Source organism: Leptodactylus fuscus, chromosome 2 (assembly GCF_031893055.1).
Source record: "Leptodactylus fuscus isolate aLepFus1 chromosome 2, aLepFus1.hap2, whole genome shotgun sequence".
Classification (NCBI taxonomy): domain Eukaryota; kingdom Metazoa; phylum Chordata; class Amphibia; order Anura; family Leptodactylidae; genus Leptodactylus; species Leptodactylus fuscus.
The window spans coordinates 134,124,559-134,145,660 of record NC_134266.1 but is presented as its reverse complement, the minus strand read 5'-3'; the positions used below and the strand labels follow the sequence as shown (position 1 = coordinate 134,145,660).

Genomic DNA, 21,102 nt, shown 5'->3' with positions numbered 1-21,102 from the left:
TCCGTTCCGTGTTATATGACTAATACTCTGATACAACATCCCATGTTTGGACAGGAAGGCAGGGTCGTTATTTGTTGTGTGATTTTCTAGGAATGACTAGATAAACTGATTTCCTGTTCACAGGTACAGCATACTCTGTCATTTGAAATGTAAGTCAGATTACCACACTTAATATAAAGTGTACCTTTCTAATGGGACAGAGAAACTAAATTTTTGTAAGAGCACTTTTATAAAGAGGACCTTTCACCACCTCCACCAACTCCAGCTCTTTGCATCATCTGGTACAGCTGTAATTTTTTCTCTAGCCCCCACAGTTCCCGAACAACATTGTTAGTTTTGGTGCCTGATATGTTATTTAGGCTCTGTACTGTCAGGAGGGAGGTGTCAGGCAGGAGCAGGCAATGGGTGGGATTCTGAACTCTGACACTGGCTGCCCCAAATCATTCCCACCTCCCCAACACTGCCCTTCTAACATTACAGAGCACCAAAAATAACTGTGCTTGATGTATGGGAATGGTGGAGGCTAGAGAGAAAATCCCAACTGCATTGAATCAGTGGAGTGGAGCCTATAAACAGGTGATAAGAACTTGAATACTTTGAGGTGGTGAAAGATCCTCTTTAAGTGTTAGAGTTGTTCTATTGTGTACAACTCTCCCTGCTCTGTGACTGCATAACTAGGAAGCTGTAATGGCAATCACTTTGGTTGTCAACCAGCATTTAGAAAACAGTATCACTAAAAAGAAGTAAATACATTATTTTAACAATCTATAAAAAATGAACAATATACAAACTTTTGCTTACTGCAGATTGTTTATATTTTTGAAATGGCAATGCTTGTAATAAAACTTTTTCTAACCAATGTATTCTGCAGTCATATGGGAACGGAACTATAAGGGAATTTGTTACCTAGTCGGTGTATTGTAAAGTAAAAATTCACAATGAATGCAATATCCAAAGTGTAATTAGGGAGAAAACATTAAAAAGCCAATAAGAAAACCAAAAACAAGTAAGGAGAAAGCAGTTATTGACTTCATTACAGTCAGATCCAGTTTTTACGTTTCCATCATGCCATAATTGTTGTGATCTCAAATTTACTTTTCTTGCAGGGGCTAATTGGAGCTAAAGGAGATCCTGGGCCACCAGGACGCCCTGGACCAAAAGTAAGTAACTGATAAATCTCTTTGTCTTGATGTTTTTCTACTATAGTGGGACTTTTTAAACTGTTCCGTCTCAAAATCAGATCCAAAATCTTCCCTGAATCTGCTTCCCATTGTATTCAATAGGAGGCAGAGACCAGGGTAGGACACTGAAAAATATAAGCCTTCTGCTCGACCTTCTGCAGATTCCACAGCGAATTCAGTCACAGAACCTCCAGCATGAGACACCTCTATTCCCATTCATCTGAAACTAATCAATGTAAAAACGGATTCTACAGTCGCAGAGGCCACAAATCCGCCTCAAATTCCTTTTCACATTCCACCACGTGGATGGTCCCTAAAAGCACTATTACACATAAGCATTTTTGTTTTTCTAACAAAAGTAATCAAACCTACATTTTCAAAAATGCACGTAAAACACACGCAATATCAAAATCTCGGTGCATTTTGCAATTTTCAACACTGATAATAGTGATCAAAACGACTTGAAAAATACATGTGTTTTTTTTAAATAAGGCACAAGTGTGTTTTTTTCAGCACTGACAATGATTACATGTGCTACTCATTACTGCAATGAATATAAACAAAGTTATGCAGTTCTTAAGTAACAAAAACAACATACTATGTACTGTGTAATGACAGCCATATTAGTGCAAACTTCTGCCTGTAACTCCGCTGTACCCATTGGCACTTTTATAAAACTGCTGCTCATTATCGCTATGTCAGTGAAGGGAGAAGCCCTTTCTAGCACCGCGCTATACTATTACATTGTTCTGCGCTGTAATAGTAGGATTCTGTAATGCCATGGGCACAGAAGCTGTACCTGTGATATTACTTCTGGCAGGGATTAACCTCCTGAAAGACGTGATCAATAGCGATCATGTCATCAAGGGTATTTGGGGGCAAGATTGCCTCCCCCTGCTACCCCTTGCATAAGATTACAGGGTCCGAAGGGCTGCCATTGCAGCCAGGAGGCTGAGCAATGGCTTCCTCACTGCCTGTGCACATTACATGTAAGGAACCTATCTGCGATGAGCTCAAATACTATGCATTGCAATACATTTCATTGGGGATCAGAGATTGCAGGTTCAAGTCTCCTTGTGGGACAGAAAAAACGTTAAAAAGAAAAAAAGTTTAAAATAAAGTAATAAGAAATAAACAAATAATAAATAGTTCAAAACACCTATCATTATTTATCCCATACGGTGAATACCGTAAAGAAATATAAACCACAATTGGAAGAATAATGTACGGCATTTTCATCACCTGACTTTTCTGAGAAAAAAGCAATAAAAAGTGATCAAAAAGTCATACACATCAACCATTGGTACCAATAAAAAGTACAACTTGCCTCGCAAATAAAGACCCATTTTATATCCCCGTCAACAAAATATTAAAAACTTTATAGGAGTCAGAACACGGTGAATCCAGAAAAATCTTTCACTTTCAAAAAGTTACGTTTTATTTGTAAAAGCGGTAAAACATAATAAAACCAATATACATCTGGTATCGCTGTAATTCTGATGACCCTGCCAGACAAAGCTGCCATTTCAGTTTTAATGCAGAGTGAATGCTGTAAAAACAAAATGCAAAATATTGTGATAGAATTGTGGATTTTTTTCACATGGACCCAAAAGAATGTTACTAAAAGCTAAACAAAGCATTATATGTACCCCAAAGTGATGCTAAATGAAAATAACTTGTGACACAAAGAATAAGAAAGTAATCTGTACAAATGGTCCGCAGCACCTTGATCCGGTTAAAATATAACCTTTATTACATCCTTAAAAGTCCATAGTAGAAACGTGCCAACAAACGACAAATAACATGAGACGAACGCATAAAAAACGCCAACGCGTTTCGGAGCTTTCACTCCTTAGTCATGGCATATAACTTTATATGCCATGACTAAGGAGTGAAAGCTCCGAAACGCGTTGGCGTTTTTTATGCGTTCGTCTCATGTTATTTGTCGTTTGTTGGCACGTTTCTACTATGGACTTTTAAGGATGTAATAAAGGTTATATTTTAACCGGATCAAGGTGCTGCGAACCATTTGTACAGATTACTTTCTATGGAAATTGTCCTTTAAAGTCCGGGAACCTGCAGGTCGTGCACCCTTTCTGGTCTGGTTTTATGGTGAGTAGCAGTGTGCATATACTCTATTCTTTGTTGATTACAAAGAATAAGCCCTCACATAGCTATGGCAATAGAAAAATAACAAAGTTATGAATTTTAGAAGGCAGAGGAGGAAAATATGAAAAAAGTCGCTGAGCATTAACGTACAAACTATTCTGCGTCCTTAAAGGCTGATAGCAGAACTTCTTTAAAGAGGACTTTTCATGTCCTCTGAGCTCAGTGCGCTGAGTTTAGCTTTCAGCTTTCCCGTTCTGTGCGCCCACTTTAGAGCTATCGCTGCCGTTACCGTAGCTCTTCACTGTCAGAAGGGCGTTTCTGACAGTCTGTCAGGAATGCCCTTCCTCACAGTAGCGTCTATAGCACTGCACTGTGAGAGGGGGAGCGTTCCTTACCACCCATCAATGACACTGAGCGGTGAGGAATGCCCCCCCCCCACTTCTGATAGTACTGTCGACTTTCTAGCGGGGTATCACACTGCATGTGCCCAGAGGACATGAAAGAGCAAATGGCACAGACATTTTTGGCACCACTATATTAAAATAATAAAGTCTGGTAGGAATGGTTTACCATCCAGGCAGTACAAGCGGCAGCATAAAAAAAACAGTGACAGATTTTTAGTACGTCACATATTGGAAATTCTATTATTACAAAAAATGTGGAAAATAATGCAGGCTACCAGGTTATCGTGTGACTGCCAGTGCTGGTCTCTATAAAGGCTTATTATGTTTCAAGCAGGAGATAAATCTGTCACTGAGGCCTGATTCACATCTGCATTCGGTATTCTGTTTGGGGAATCCGCTTGGGGACCCCCCCGAATGAATACTGAAAGCATTAAAAAGCAGTGAGCAATGAAAGCACACAGCCCTCATAGACTATAATAGGGTCCGTGTGTGTTCTGCGCGCTGTCCGCATGAATCATGCGGAGATAAGTGTAGTTCTTGAAGTGAACCAGGCCTGAGGCTGTAACAAGTTGGGTAAAGCTTCTATAGGTATCCTTTATTTTTTTATTGTTAAGCTATGCAATTTGACATGATATGTCATTGTTAGTAATGAAGAAAAGGAAAGGGGGAGTGAAGAGAAGGTTGTGAGTAAGGAAGGGATAGGCAATAGTGGGTCATACATGGTTTTAGTCACCCATGATAGCCATAATGGAATTGTTTCTCTTACTAATGTATATTTGAATATTATGTTGCATAGGGCCAATCTGGACTTCCAGGGCCACCTGGCAAACCAGTAAGTATGGGTTTTTATTTGTTCTGACTAATATAATGCTAAAGTGGACATCCTAAACAATTTATTTATCTCTCTCCTTTCACATCAGGGTCCTGGAATTGCTGGACTTCCTGTAAGTGTAACCTGTATCTTTATTACTATTGTTAGTAATCATAGTAGCAAAAAGATTGACTATATGTTATTCATTTAGGGCAACCCAGGACCTGTTGGGCTTCCTGGAGAAATTGGAGCCACGGGACCAAAGGTAGGATTTTTGTGATACAGCTTTTGTCCTTTTCAGTAGTATCAGCATTACTTGCAAAACAAATGTGACTTTCTGCATAAAGGAGAGGGGTAAGGACCAGGGGTCCGCTGGGGAAGAACCGCGCCCACTGGTGTGTGAAAGAAGAAGGTGAACCAGGATCCAGATAAAAACGATTTATTGAACGTTAAGAATACAGCATACAGCACAATGCATTTCGGGCCTAACACTGGCCCTTTCTCAAGTGCAAAAACGAGAGACTGAGTGAACGCCACTTCAGCGCCAAAAAATGTGCCGAATCCTCCTCCTCCCTGATGTCTCTTCTGCCCTCACCAGAAGAGACATCAGGGAGGAGGAGGATTTTTATTTCTGCTTAAAGGGGCTCTATCACTGGGAGAAGTCATTTTTAACTAATCACATCCTTGCATAGCCTTTAGAAAGTCTATTCCACACCTACCTTTAGTATATAAATTGCCTCAGTGGTTTCTGAATAAGTCCGTTTTTATTCATATGCTAATTAGACTGTTGCACGATACATTGTGCATTCCTCTCCTGTTGTTTCCTATGGGAGACTGCTGCTGCTGATGACTCAGATTCCTGTTTGCCTCACACACATAGGAGATAATAGAAGAGAGGAGGCTGCTGGGAACTTCCTGTATTGGCTGAAAGCTCATTAGCATATGAGTAAAAACGGACTTATTCAGAAACCACTGAGGCAATTTACATACTAAAGGTAGGTGTGGAATAGACTTTCTAAAGCCTATGCAAGGATGTGTTTAGATAAAAATGACTTTTCCCAGTGATAGAGCCCCTTTAAATGCCCAAAAATAAAAGTGAGGTTGTGGACAAATTGTTCATGCATACAGGAATAAAAGCAGTCATATGCATAACATGAATGTCATCCAAACCATCTTAGACTAAGGTCCCACATAGTGGACCGCAGACTAAAAGTGTTGCGGGAAAAACCATGAAGGAAACGCACTGTTTTTCACCCCAGTACTTTTCACAGAAACTCCGTAGAGTTTTCTTCTGCAGAACTGCTTCCGCTAGACAAAAACTGCCAGCGTTTACGTAGGAATAATTGACATGCTTCCAATTCCAAAAATTACAGCATTTATGCTGTGGGTATTTTTCTGCAATGTATGATGGGGTTTGCTAGAATTTCATCCACTTTGCAGGGACTATAAAACGCAGCACTTTTTACAACAGCGTTTCCATTTACTCCAAGTGGGGCCCCTGGCCTAAAGCAGTGTTTCTCATTGTTTTCTAGCCAAGTATCCCTTGGTGAAAAGAAGTTCATACTGACTATCCCTAATTGACACTGTGGTGCCCATCATGTGACAGATTCTGCTTCCAATTTTTCTTTCCCACCTGAGAGTGAAACATATTGCATGCCAACCAATTCCTTTTGCTTATAAGGCATATCTGTCGTAGCCACACACTAAGGGCTACTTCACACGTGGGCAAAGGGGCGGATTTTGACAGCGGATTTTGCTTCAAAATCCGCCCCTTTACAATGGTGGTCTATGTAGACCGCCGGGCTTTTTTTTTCCGCTAGCGGCGGGCTGCCGCTAGCGGAGAAAAGAAGCGACCTGCCCTATCTTCAGGCTCAGCCGCGCGGCTTCCGCCCATGGCAGCTCCCTCCTATGTCGGCTCATTCAACAATCTCGCTGCGTCTCTCTCGGTGTCAAAACCCGCGTGGGCAGTTCACGTGTGAACTGACCCTAAAGGTTTGAAGATCTTTTAGCTTCCAACCAACATCAGATCATAAATCAGCTGTCTATTTAGCACAGATTACGTGATGCTGTAGAGGAGACCCCTTTTAACCCTAACTTGATGTCTCCCGATGGATGGTGGATGGTTTGGGCAGCACAAGACCCTCTCCAGGAGCCTTGGAACCTGAGCACTCACTAAATCTAACACTTTCGGGGCACTGGTTCTCAACCATAGCATAAACCCCTTGAGACTGCATGGCATACCCCCAGGTTGAGAACCACTGATCTCAAGTATATAATTGTGTCCCAACTCTTCTCCAATGGCGCGTGTCAAGGAAAAAGAAAGATTAGGTATATTTGATTTCAACATGTGCGATTCTTTGTCTCAAGGGAGATACTATAAGTGATGGCCAGAGGCTGAACCGAGCATTCATATGTATAAACAGATATGGAATAACTGGTGGCTGAACAAGTGTTCTTCTGAAAGATATTTATAGTGTATGCAGTTGGATGAACAAGATTTTGGCTGACAAGTATTCATAATGAAGGATAGTTCATGAGTTTCAAAAATCTTGAAAACCTCTTCAACCTTATGGCATGACCAAAGAAAATATTGCCTCTCTTGGGTGTAAGGCAAATGTAAATTTGTTGTATTATACAGTATATGTGGTCACAAACATTTATATTCTGCATAAATGCACATGCCATCTTAAATCTATTTCACAGCTGGTACATTTGCAGTCATTCAGTTATTTTGTTAAACTGTATGATTTATTTCCTCTTTCTAACTTTATACCAGCCACTACATAGTTTTTTCTAGTTGGGGCAGTAGATTGTTAAAAAAAAATTCTCTTCTTTTGTTTCTTTTTCAGGGAATAAAAGGACCTCTTGGACCACCAGGACCACCTGGACCTCCTGGAAAACCAGTATGTATATAATATATATATATATATATATATATATATATATATATATATATATATATTATGTTAAAGAGAAAACGAAAATATTGTACTTATCATGTTAAAAGGCTTTTTGGTTTTGGCCACCTATTTGTATATTAAAGAGTGGTGACACAAATTCTACCAGATGGGAGCTAAGTACAAGTTTGTACACGTTTAACATTGATATATTCATACAATTTTTTATCAAGACAGGATTTTAGTTTTGTTTCCATCAACTGGGACCGGGTTCACACTGGGTTTTTTGGACCGGATATTGACGTGGAATCCGCGTCAAAATCTGACTCAAAAAAACGCCTCAAATTGACTTCAATAAGTTCCTTTTTCCGAGAGCAGTTTCTTCTCTTTCGTGGAAAAAAGAAGCGACCTGCCCTTTCTTGGCGTGGATTCTGCGGCTGATTCCGCAGCACGAGACTCCCTTCCGACTAGGCCCATTCATTTAGGCCTAATCTGGAGCGGTACGCCACGACTGAGAAAACTCTGTGTGCACTGCACTGGCAGGAGAGGATTTTTGGAGCGGATTTTGCACGTCAAAATCTGCTCCAAAAAACCCAGTGTGAACCCAGCTTAACTGTGGCTTACTAATGTAAAATATACTTTCTTAATAGGTTTTTCCTGGTGGCCCTCAATGTACAGTGAATGTAATAAACCCAGCATTTACCAGCAGTGCCTACACAGCCCTGTATATACTGTGTTTCTCTGAAAATAACAAGGTTTTTTATTATTCCCCCCCCCCCCAAAAAAAAAAAAAAAAAAAAAAAAAGGGCTAGGTCTTATTTTTGGGTTAGGTCTTAATTTTTATTCTAGATATTTTATTCCAATTTTTCTTGGTGAATAAACCTAAATTTGGTAATTTAGATTTTTTTTCCACTACGGAATTGATCGTATGGCAAAAATATTTTCATAAATTTGTAGACTAAGCGTTTTTGGACACAAGGATACCTAATGTGTATGTGTTTCACAGTAATGTACTAGTTTCATATGTATTGTAGTAAAAGGGTGTGGGGGGGATTTGAACTTTTAAGTTCTTTTATATGTATTTTTTTAACTTTTTAATTTTTTTTTTACTTATTTGATTCACCCCCCCAGGGGGGCTTGAACCTGCAATCGTCCCACAGACTATATTGCAGGGTATGGGAGATTCACTACATTACTATTGAGGCTGGTAATCAACCATTCTCAATAGTAATATTCCTTTGACAGGCCTGGGAAACTTCATAAGGCTCCTGGGTATCAAAGGAAAAGGTCGGCTCCCACAATCTCGTAACAGATACTGGGGTAAAGTTTTAATACTTTGAGGGGTCACACTTAGCAATGCCCTCGATCAGAGTGGACTCTGATCAGGGGAATTAGCTCCAGGTCTCCACTATACATTACAGTAGAGACCCAGAACGGTAGCTATGGCAGTGGGAACCGACCACAGAGGCGAAGTTGTAATACATTGATGGAGGTCATACTCAGCAGTGCCAACAATCAGAGTGGGCTCTGACCATGGGCATTAGCTCTGGGTCTCCGCTGTACATTACAGTGGAGACCTGGTACATTAGCTATGGTGACCAATCTGCAGCAGAGTGGCTGCCATCGTTAAGGAGCCATCATCGTAATTACACTGCAGATATTAGGAAGGGGTTGAGGCCTACTCCAAAAAACATGGAAAATCTAGCTAGGGCTTATTTTCGGGGTAGGTCTTATTTTTGAAACAGGGTATCTATCTAGCTGTGATTAATAGTTCTAGACACAACTACATGAAGAACACTCATGGATTAAGGTCCACAGCCCCTGTCTTCTGCTGATCAATGAGGGTCTCGGGTTGTAACAATCACATTTTACCCTTTAACTGTGCAACCAGTTTAATAGTTAATTCCTCACCACATTCCCGCCATAACTTTTGTGTATTTTACCTGCAAGTAGTTCTCAGGAAGTTTACATTTGCCATTGCTGATTTAAAGCATGGCTCCATTGTGCCATTTTTTTTATTTGCATACATTGTTGCTTTTATGTTTTACGATTTTGCAACATTTTCATTATGAGTCTTTTCTTCATTGCCGCTTTATAAATGTCCCCTAGTGTGTATTAGTCTGACGGCATTGGCAATATAAATAGTTACTTCTGCAGCTTTGCTAACTGAATTTGCCATTAATAACTGACCTCCATTGAGACTTATTTTAGCATATTGTTCACATATATTAGCTGGATGTTCTATGAAACTGTCACCTTTCACCATTTTCCTCCAGGGTATGATCTGTTCTTCCTGAGAGTATATTCTTCTTTCTATAGTCTTTTCCTGCTGTATTTTGCTATTTGCATTGACATTCATTATGTGAAACTTATTATCTGCTTTCTTTTTTCTCTCCTCTGAGCTGTAAGACTCAGTACTATCTGTGTAAAGCATTGTCCCTGTACAGTTCCTAAATTGCAGAATGAACAGTAAATGCTGAGTCTGTAATTACGAGAATTTACGAGTACAGAGCAGAAATGGCTAATAAGACAGTGGAGCAATGCACAATGGATTACTCTGGCAGATCCAGTAAATGAAATGTACTGTATTATGAGTTCTCACTTTTCCTTTATGCGTCAGGGTCCTTCTGGAAGTATCCAAGGCTTGGAAGGCAGTGCTGATTTCCTGGTGAGTTCCCGTTTTGGGAGGTGATTCAGTTACTGCTCTGGAACCTCTCTTGTTTTTATTTTATTCTATTCTCAAAGTACAGTATCTCCCTTTGTAATTGAAGTTTTCTTATTCTGATATTGCTGCACAGAGAAGTTTCCTTTAAGCAAAATAAATGAATGCAGGCAACCCAATGATCAAAGAGGAACCATAGCTACAGTACAGTATTAGGAGTTGTGTACTCACAGCTCAGAGTCTGAAACTGGCTGCCTGGAAAAATCCATAGTTTGACATTGGGTAGATTCTTTGATATAGGAACAATAAGAAAAAAAGCAATGTAGAATAATTGAGAGCACTTATGAAAAAATATTTCAGTGCTTCCTATATATTTTTCATTTCTGTTGAAGCCAGTTTTGGCTTTGGCTTAAAAAACTGCAACAGAATAGCAGCTTTTCTTCAATGTGGAGCCTTAGCCGAAAACTTTTACTTTGCTTCTCTTGACAGCCAAATGTTTTTATCTTATATAGAATAAGAATGAGAGCTAGTACTTGATTACCTGAAACGGCACTGTCATAGTATTCAGTGGTTTCCATAAATATATTTAAAGAGTATTAAAGAGAGTTCAGAATTTTTCTGTTTGTTTGTATTAAAAATATTGGTTCCAATCTCTAACTGTCTCAGAATGAAACACAGATTTCACCACGTGACATGTTTTCTGTGTTGATGAAAGAATATTGAGGCGGGGGCCCACTGGTCGGAAACACAGTGGGAAAAATTGTGCCGTTTTACAGTAACTGCAAAGCAGATGGGGTTCTGGCGAATCCAATGCCCAGTTTGTGGTAATAACTGCGATGCGGACACACTGCGATTTCCAAAACCGGTGCGGTTTTGGAAATCACAGCATGTCAGTTATAATTACGGAAATGCCGGCGGTTTCCCCATCGATATAATTGTAACAGAAAGTTGCTGCCATGTTTTTTCCTGCAGCGCTTTTTAGCTGTGTAACATCCTGTGGGGCCTTAGCCTAAAGGAGATGAAGAGAGCCAGCTTATTGTTTAATATCCAACAATAAAAAAATGCGATCATATGGGATTTACCTCTCAGGTGCCTGTAGTCTCCAAATGACTGTCACCTGAGACTTTGCCGTCCTGCAGCAAACACTCCAGGGCTGCATATAGGCACATGTCTAACATGCCTAAGGGTAAATACAATTCTGACAGTAATATGCTCTATGAAAAAAAAAAAAATGTGGACCTAAGCAAATAGTAGTATTAATACATTTGTTATTTTTTTTATAAACTTTTATTATCATTTCTGAAGCAGGATGATTTTAGATCTAGTAATAAAAACACCCGTATGGTGAAACTAGATGTAAGAAAGAACTCTGGAATAAAGACAAAAAGTACATTGTCATTCCATAACCTATGAAATCACAGAATTCAGTAACTAAATTCCAAATAATACTCAATGCATTGCAGATTTCCAGATGGCTGCATATGTAGAGGAGCTGTTGGAACAAATTCTTATGGAAATATGAGAGAATTATTACAATTGCAAATTTTGTTTTAGCAGAGTGTCCGCTTCCTCACAGTTATTGATGTTTGGGCCACACTTACAATGGAACAGTACCAGAGGTTCCCCCAGTGGGCTCAGACTCTGATCCAATAAGGAGACCCAAAAGATCAATAGAATCAGTCCTGTTTGGAATTGATTTTGTAGACACTTGCCCCTAGGTTTTCCTTGTTATGAATATCATGATCTGTAAAAATGGAAACTGGGCCCAGATTTTTTTAACTTCTGGTGAGCTCAGGGCATTTTAGTCTAAATTATCCTCATGTTAATCACCCACTAAACTAAATATATTGTATCAATACTGTAGTCGTAGAAAAAGACTAAACTGTTCCCGTAAACTATGTATAATTGTTTTCTAGTGCCCTTCTAACTGCCCAGCTGGTCCAAAGGGTCCCCAAGGTCTTCAAGGGGTTAAGGTGAGTTTCTGTATTCATACTAATTTATGTTTTATCGTTCTGTTCTAACATTCCTCCTTTGATAGAGGAGTAGGACATTGTGCCCCAATACAAGGAAATGTAATAATGGTCATAACACACAATCAGGAAGGGGGAGACTTATTATCCCATCTATAAAAGTTTTCTTGGCATGGATAGGTGATAATATGGTGCATTTTTGGTGAAAGGTGCTTTCTTGTGCCAAAGGTGCAACACCCCCTCCCCCACAAACAAGCACACACACACAAATTTGGACATAATGGGGTGGAGAGTTTTACAAAATATATATGCTAATTCTTGACTGGTATAGATTTCCATTCTGGCAAATGAGCACATGTCTGATAAATCAGATGCACCATGCACTTTATTAAAGCTGGCATATGAAATGCCAATCTTAATAAATCTGCCCAATCCCAATATATTTGTAAGAAAATATGCAACTATCTTGTAGATTAGTAGATTCATTCATGGCTACACAACTGTGCTTCTCCAGATATATACATTCTCACAAAAGAAAATGAGGGTCTTATATTATTTTTTTCTCTGAATAAAGTGCTAGGGCTTATTTTTGGGGTAGCTCTTATATTTCTTATTATTAACTTACATTCACAATTGATGGTGCATTGTTAGTGAGTCTTAAAGGGGTATTCCCACCTCACATACTCAGCAGTCTTCACTCTTGTAAAATCTTCTTTCTTCCTGGTTTGTTGCATCATTTGGTGGGCGGGGTTTCACAGGCAACCTGCCGTTTAGCTCCGCCCCCAAATTCACGTGTAGCTCCGCCCACCCACATTGGACTATGAAGTACAGGCAGCAGCAACTCCATTCTGTGTTACATACAGACACTGCCTGTCTCTGCCATAATGAACACAATTGTATTAGCTAGCCTGATAACGGGAGAACAGAAGAAATGAAAGCAGCTCCTCTCTATCTGAGTGCAGGACCTAGGTCACATGTGTGGTGTAGACACAGGATTAGCTAGATACACAGGCTCGCTCCCGTGCTCTTAGCCCCTCCTCCCTCCCCCCTGGCAGCAGGCAGATACATCACTTGACTCATGAGCAGATAAGTCAGGGCTGTGGCCACAAAAAATTGAATAAAGTAAGATAGTGGACAAACAAAGCAGTTTTGCTGAAGCAGTGTATTTAGGAAAAGTCTTACATCCACATTAACCAGCAGTATAGATAGGATCCTTGTGATGGGACAACCCCTTTAAACTTACTGGCTCTCTCTCTACACACTTTGCGTAGCAGTGGCACCTTGCCTTCTCCTGTACTCTAAGGGGGAGTTGTTGTAGGGAGTAGCTGTGTCTGTGGGAGCGAGCAGGGATGGCACCTGATGTCTGGTCACATAGATAGCCAAGCCCACAGCATTGTAGCAGCCTGGAGGCGGCACTCAAAATGGTTGACTTTGGATGAAGGAGGTGGGACTCTGGAGCAGGACTCAAAAGCGGATGCCCTGCTGTGGCGGGAGGTAGCAGGGAAGTTGTCCAGAACAGTACGAGCTATGATGTCAAGTGACATAACCCAGTGCTGGAGGCGCGGATTGTAACTAGGGTTTATTTTTGGAGTAGGGTTTATATTTCAAGCCTAATCCAAACACCCTGCAAAATCAAACAAGGGGTTATTTTTATTGTAGGGCTATTTTTTAGAGAAACAAGGGTAGGTTTTATTAATTAACCATAATCTATGCTGTATGTCTTAGCACATTAACATGCAATTTACAATTTTAACTGTATAAGCAGGCATCTCTTTTTCACATCAATATAGCAGATATTAACTGATGCTAAAACTGGTTGTTCTAGTTTACATATTGATACTGTTATAGCTTTGGAGGCACTTTTATTTGTTTAATATTTTATCTCCAGCAGCGAGATACTACAGGTTATGGCACAACTTTTGAAAGCCAGATTTCTTTTGTTTTAGGGACACAAGGGGCGTCCAGGTCCCCTGGGTGAGCCAGGACAACAAGGAAAAACCGTAAGTGTTTCATGCAATTATTTATGGACAGAATACTGATTATTATAAATGCATGCAACAGCATAGTTTTTAAGAAGGAAGTCATATATAAAGTCATATATAGAGGGCCTAAAGCTGTGATGTTAACCTTCTAATTGTTCAAGATATTCTGGAAAATCACATGACAAAAGGGGATCTTTAGAGAATTGCCCTTGACATATGACTCACAAATGTCCTCTTACTAAGAGATTTTTCATGCAGAATGTTGTAGCTAGTTCTATTATGGTATTGGTAACTAAAGGCGAAGTCGACAATCCAGTAAATAAAAGGTATCTTTTTGTATCCTTATCCATAGGGCCCAAAGGGAGATGTTGGCATTTCTGGAGAACAAGGAATCCCAGGACCACCGGTAATTTCTGATGGATGATGGATCTAAGGCTAGGTTCACACCACATTTTTGTTATGTCTTAGAGGTATACATTTGAATAGGTAAAAGTGTTCACATGATTTTTTGAGCCTCCTCCATAATCTACCACTCCTACAAAAAAAGTAAGAGCAAAAAAACAAAACAAATGGGTGCAACATGTAGGTTAAAAAAACAGATATGTTTGTATAAAAATGCACCAAATTTGCAACACATATTTTTTTCCACAACTGTAGTATACGCTTGAAATATGATGTAAAAATATCTGAAATATGATGGACCTCTAATGATCCATTACAAAAAATTAATTATAGCTAATCTGTAATACAAATGATAATAGAATAGATTGTGGCAAATTATAATGAATCCTCAAAAAAATGAAAGCCATGACACCTTTAGGAACAAAGCCTAAACATTCTGTCTTTTTCTTGTAACCACTAGTAAAACAATAGCATGTTTTATAATATTTATCATCAAATATTCATGATGTCAATATTACGGTTTTCTTTTTTATCATCCCTTTTGATAACTCTAATTTTTATGCTTATAGGGTCCACAGGGAATCCGTGGTTATCCAGGAATGGCTGGACCCAAAGGAGAAACAGTAAGTAATTCATACACTGTGATCAGAACCTTTGGGTGAATAAGAGATTTACATGTTCATATTTTTGTGGCACCTGTTTTTATTTTTAATATTTCATTCACAAAACATAGCAGAACATTTCAGGTACACAGATCCTCAATACAACTACAATAAAAATACATGTAAATATATACAGCCTTACCGAAGGTACTCACAGTGACATATCATTTAAACCAGTAAAAGATATCAAAGCCATGTTAGTATTATAAGGATCGTGTTGTTCTGTGGTACCTATTTTTAGATTGGGTGTTCAATGAAGTGATGGCAGTATTATGCTCCTTTTTATATGATACCATGCTTTATACTATGAAGAGAAATATGGCAAATGATTCACGTTTTCCATCAAAGATCTTGGACATGAAGTAGAATGTTTAGTTTGGGGGTCTCATTGGGGCATTCCCGTTATATCCTTAGTATTTGGCTCTGAGCGGTGTACCACTGATATAAATACAGATATGTCAGAGTATGTCTGTAACTATGTTATATCCAGACTAGATTATATATCTGACCCCTAATGATGCTCAGATAAGAGAAACGTGGAGGGACTGTTAAATAGCAGTCTATTAGGAGTCTCAGACCTGGGTTAAGAAGTGTGTTGCCTGGGGAGGTAGCCTAGAAACTATAGCTGAACACTATTAGGGTCTATTCACATGCAGGAAAATGGTGAGGAATTTGGTGTGGAATTTCAGCACTGAAAAAAAAAGCCTCCCATTAACTTCAATGGGTTCCTTTTTTCGCTAGTGGAAAAAGGAACCCATTGAAGTCAATGGGAGGCTTTTTTTTCAGCGCTGAAATTCCACACCAAATTCCTCACCATTTTCCTCCCTGTGAATGGACCCTTATGGGCCAGAAAATAGCTTTACTCTGAGTAGTTTCACCTTTGGGATTGATTCATGTGTTATCTTCTTATCTGGATCCCAATGTTTGTAGGACTGCACTATGTTCTGTTTGAGCACTAATCACTCTGGTTCGTTTAGTTTTTAGCGGCTAGTTTACTAAAAGTCATATCTTAGATTTCAGACCTCATTATATGATTTTTCTGTGAAGTCTCTTTGAACATATAGGTCTTGCTATCTATAAACAGTGAATTCCTTTTTTGGGGGTCACAAAGGACAAACATGGGGTAGTTTATGTGGTGGCACACATACATGAATCGACATGTTTCTGCTGCTATTTTCAGCCTTCCATTATAAAAGTTGAAAGGCTTTGGATAAACCTACAGCGTAAATTGTCAGTTTGAGCTTTGGACTTCTTTTTTTTTTGCGATGTGGATGAGATCTGCTGAAATCAATAAATGTAAAGCATACATGCCTTGTTTGACACCGGCCTTAAGATTACAATTCCTCTGCCATTTAACTATACAACTTTTTATCTCATTAACATTACAATAGTAATGTTGGCATCAAGAACTGCCAAAAATGTTGGGTGCAAGTTCAGCTCCATGCTTCCTCCCCACATCTCTACTGTAATTGTGATTTCAGTACAAGACAGTGATTTCCCAGGAAGGCAGACATGCCTAGTGTTATAGATGGCCGAATACACCCATGAGAAGCGGGCCTAAAGTTATAAAAATGGATAATTTCTTAAACCTTCTAAATAGATCATCAATGGTTTCTATGGGACATAACCATTGTATTCACCTATACTGTTTTATCAGTATGGTACTATATTTTCAAACCTAAGGTGTATCAATTTTAAACAAGCGATTCTAGGCTAGAATTCTGATACAATGTAGTCTACATAAGTTGATGACAGTCATATTTTCGTGGCCCTATTGCTTCTAAAGTGACATCCACTGTCACCACTTATTTAGTTTTTGAATGCATTTGACATGAAATGTCACACAAAATTATGTTTTGGTAACATGAGGAATGTCTATCATACCAAGGATGCTAATAAATATGGACTGTGTGGAGAAATGTGTAAGTGTTGTCATACAGTACTGAAATTGATTCTAACAGAAGATTATTTCTTGTCAATTTAACAGGGTCCCATCGGATATAAGGGGATGATCGGATCAGTGGGTGCAGCAGGGAAGCCTGTAAGTTAAGATAAACTACCTTTCTCACCACTATTGTATGTTTGCATGGTATAGTATATAAACAATGTATCCTATTAAGCAGGGTAGTATAACTGTATGCAGTGATCTCTCCAGGTTTCGACACACATGCACACATTACATTCAGTCAGGGAACACAGAGGTGAAATCCCACATCCTGTTAGTGCGAATTTCTCAGTCCTCATTACAGAATTCCCTGGAGTGAATGAGTGTTTAATTAAACTGTACATGGGGGGTTATTATTTTTAATGAGTCTGGCCTTGCAGTCTTTACTTCTCTGCGTCTGTTTCAGGGTGAGGAGGGGCCAAAAGGGCCTCCAGGAGAGCCGGGCGAGAAAGGAGACAGGGTGAGTCGAAGTTGTTTCATCTTCTGTTTATTAAAATATGTCTATTTAATATTAGACAACCTTTCAATGTAGAATTCACTCATGTCTATTTAAAGGAAAATGGCATTCAGATTCAAAAGAAATAGTATGTTCAGTTTAGCATATTCTTCTTTTTCAATTTCATGGGTTATAGCTTGGAATAGTGAAGAAATGTGCTAGGAGTTATGGAAATGTTAGAAAGTTACATCCTATATGTAATACAGTAAATGTATTCATCTTCATATGTACATTTTGCTCATGCAATAAATACTTTAATGCAGAAAAGATTATATGAAATAATACATCCATATATTCAATAGGTAAAACTTTTATAGTAGTTATATGTTGACGTTTTCTTCCTTTGATCAAGTATTGCAGTATTTTTCAATCAATCCCATATTCATAGCCAATTCATTAACACATAAAAGGATCTCAGATTCTGTTGTGTTCCTTAGACAAACGTAAAGGGATTATCCACTTTTATAAAATTGATGATCTATCCTTAAGATAGACCGTGAGTTTTAGACTAGCAGGGGTCAGGAGGCTGCTTTTACCATGATTTCTGGCATTGTATTATAATTTGAGTTTCCATCGATATCCGTTTATGTTGCAGGGTGCTCGTGGAGTTATTGGGCAGATTGGAGCAATGGGACCTAAGGGTAACAATGTAAGTATTGTTTATAAACAACTTGTATAAATAAGAAATTCTTGTATAAGAATTATTAGAATATAGAAGAGCATTATCTACCACCCTTCTGGTTGCTGCCACTCTTGATTTCCAGCATACAGTTATTTTTTTGATAAGATATAATAGACATAATACTCCAAACAAACAGACAGCAGACCTACTCTAAACACTAGATAACCAAGCTATAAACAGGGTCATTTGATATATTTCATGCTTGACTTCATTAACATTTATTATTATAAAAGTTTCTCCATCTGTCACTTACAGGGCCTGCCTGGTATTGATGGCAAGGATGGTACTCCAGGTGTTCCTGGAGTAAAGGTGGGTACCGATATCATCCTTCTTTTCCTGTTTATATCACAATTAATACTTGCCTTTATATATTCTTCCTTCTTTCATTCTTCATTCTCTCATGTCTAGGGCAGCCCTGGCCAAAATGGAATCCCTGGTTCTCCTGGTCACCAAGGGTTACCTGTAAGTATATTTTATACCATGCCAAATAAATACATAATTTACTGTATTTATATGAAACTGGTTACTTCTAAAATATTTATTCTTAGTACCCTTTGTTTTATACAAAAATCTGTTCCAATTTGGTGATCCTTTCCTAACGTAATTTTTTGTCTGTATGTTTTCTAGGGTTTACCTGGTCAGTCTGGTTCTAAAGGAGGACCTGGACAAAAGGTTTGTTGTTGATATTTGTAATTATTTTTCATATACACATCCTAGAATGTGGAAAAGTAATTTAACAACGGCAAGTCATTAAAGATTTTGTATGATTTTTTTTTATTCTGTCCACTTGTTGCTATGTGTAATTCATAATAGAGAAAATAGTAAAGATAAAGTATAATATGCTCCACAGTGGTCCAGAACAGAATAATATACTCCACAGTTGCCCCACACAGTATAATATGTTCCCCACAGTGTAAAATGTTCTCAATAGTACCCCTTGAGCCACTTCAGGCAAGCACCATGGAATCCAATACATTTTTGTGAGGATCGGCCCTCCGTTCATTTTGCTGCTATTGTTATATCTGCTCAGAACCCAGAGTGTAATAAGTAGGGGTTCAGGGAAGATGATTAAAAAAACAAAAAAAACATACTCACCTTGCCTCAATTCTCCTAGGCGTCCTCGCTTCATCCATCATCTCCTTCAGTTCTCTTCTATCCGCGACTGAGGTCATGTGCCCCAGAGGTCACTGCTGGGGCATGTGATTGGGCCTTAGCTATCACGTTGGGCGTGCTGACATCATTCCATCGGCAGGCCTCACCTGACCACTGAGACCCAATCATAGGCCCCAGCAGTGACCTACCCTACTACCCTACCTAAGAGCCCTGTAGAAGATGATGGGGACTGTCGGAGCTCAGTAGAGATGAGTATAAGTATTTGTAACTTTTAATCAACTCCCCTTGGCAGGCTACTATCGGAAAGGGCATGTAAATACATCACATAATGCTGGGGGCCCTTTCCATTCTGGAGGTGTATAGTGGTTGGGGAACCAGGTTTTCCAGAACCACTATCATAGTGCTATGGGGCCCTGGCTATCTCCAGTTGGTTGTGGGCCCTGGACTCCTCCAGGCCTGGTCTTGGTCACACCCCCTGCAACTGCGATTACTCCCCTGCCTATTACAGGGGTTATATATATATATACACAGGGTTACATTTCTAAAACAGTATCATAAACAGTGCATAGATTAAATGCATTACCTGAGAGACTGTGAATGGGAACTGTAACCTGGAATGTACATGTTCCTTACAGGGAGAGCCAGGCTCTCGTGGAGAACCAGGATTCACTGGAGTACCAGGAAAGCAAGTAAGTATAGTTATCTTATTTTTTTATTCTGTTCACAGAAATATACAGACAAATAATATCTTTTCGAGATGAGCGAGTAGTATTCGATCGAATATGACTATTCGATCGAATACTCGTATCAGTCGAGTACCACGCGGGAAAAATCCATTGAATTCAATGCAAAAAACTCCTCGTGCTCCTCATCCTGCTACTTCCGGAACTTGGAGGGTCCAAGGTGTCGAACCGGAAACCATTCCGTTTTTTTCACATAGACTATAATAGGATTCGATATTTCAACGAATACTACTCGCTCATCTCATCTCTAATATCTATCCCTAGTTTAAAGTAGTAGTCTACCTTTGGCATGCAGCTGAAGATTGCCACCTAGAGATCAGATTATTGTGGAACAGTTTTACTAAAACATTCATAGTACACTATAAAAAGAAAATTTATTTCAGTTTATCTGCATTTACTAGGGAGAGAGAGGTCCACCTGGAGAAGCTGGTCCCAGAGGTATTGTTGGTATAAAAGTAAGTAAATAATACTCTATTACTGCATGTTTCATGGCAATAAAGACTAGAATTTTCCTTCTTAGGCTAGGTTCATATCTGCACATGGACACAAACAATGAAGAGATGGACCAATAAAACAGCAGTTACCTGTGGACCCCATAAATTATAATGGGATCCACTGGATGTCCCCTATGCAGGACTTTTCTCTCCACTGATTTTCGTTGTGCCTCCAATAGAGACACAGATGTGAATTTAGGCTTTAGTCATTAATAAATCCTATATGTATACTTAAGAAAGAAATTATATCAATGTATTTTGCTGGCTGTTTTTTTTTTTATAATTTCTCTCATTATAGGGGGATCGTGGTGAACGTGGACCAGTTGGGCCTGTTGGAGTGGAAGGAAAAGTAGTAAGTATATGATTATATGATAAATGAATGGAGAATTAATAATCCTGATATGATCCTTGTCCATAATTGAAAGATTTTATCTAGGGGTATTGTTCAAGATACAGTACAGTAAATTAAATGAAATATTGCACATAATCTTTGGGTGAATAAAATATCTTTTTTTTTTTTTTCAATGAATATGGAGCACTGCCTACTTT

The 21,102-nt window shown here is 39.0% G+C and overlaps 1 protein-coding gene across 1 annotated transcript in view; it reads left to right on the top strand.

The window, feature by feature from the left end:
- The window catches only part of COL9A2 (collagen type IX alpha 2 chain), a 60,654-nt gene that overhangs the window by 23,621 nt on the left and 15,931 nt on the right, over positions 1-21,102 (top strand). Inside the window, exons 5-23 of the mRNA XM_075264675.1 lie at positions 1,107-1,160; positions 4,491-4,526; positions 4,615-4,638; positions 4,717-4,770; positions 7,355-7,408; positions 10,023-10,070; positions 11,981-12,037; positions 13,981-14,034; positions 14,369-14,422; positions 14,988-15,041; positions 17,068-17,121; positions 17,432-17,485; positions 18,117-18,170; positions 18,459-18,512; positions 18,612-18,665; positions 18,831-18,875; positions 19,952-20,005; positions 20,461-20,514; positions 20,852-20,905. Of these exons, the coding sequence (XP_075120776.1) occupies positions 1,107-1,160; positions 4,491-4,526; positions 4,615-4,638; positions 4,717-4,770; positions 7,355-7,408; positions 10,023-10,070; positions 11,981-12,037; positions 13,981-14,034; positions 14,369-14,422; positions 14,988-15,041; positions 17,068-17,121; positions 17,432-17,485; positions 18,117-18,170; positions 18,459-18,512; positions 18,612-18,665; positions 18,831-18,875; positions 19,952-20,005; positions 20,461-20,514; positions 20,852-20,905 (966 nt within the window). The remainder of the gene's footprint in view (positions 1-1,106; positions 1,161-4,490; positions 4,527-4,614; positions 4,639-4,716; positions 4,771-7,354; positions 7,409-10,022; positions 10,071-11,980; positions 12,038-13,980; positions 14,035-14,368; positions 14,423-14,987; positions 15,042-17,067; positions 17,122-17,431; positions 17,486-18,116; positions 18,171-18,458; positions 18,513-18,611; positions 18,666-18,830; positions 18,876-19,951; positions 20,006-20,460; positions 20,515-20,851; positions 20,906-21,102) is intronic.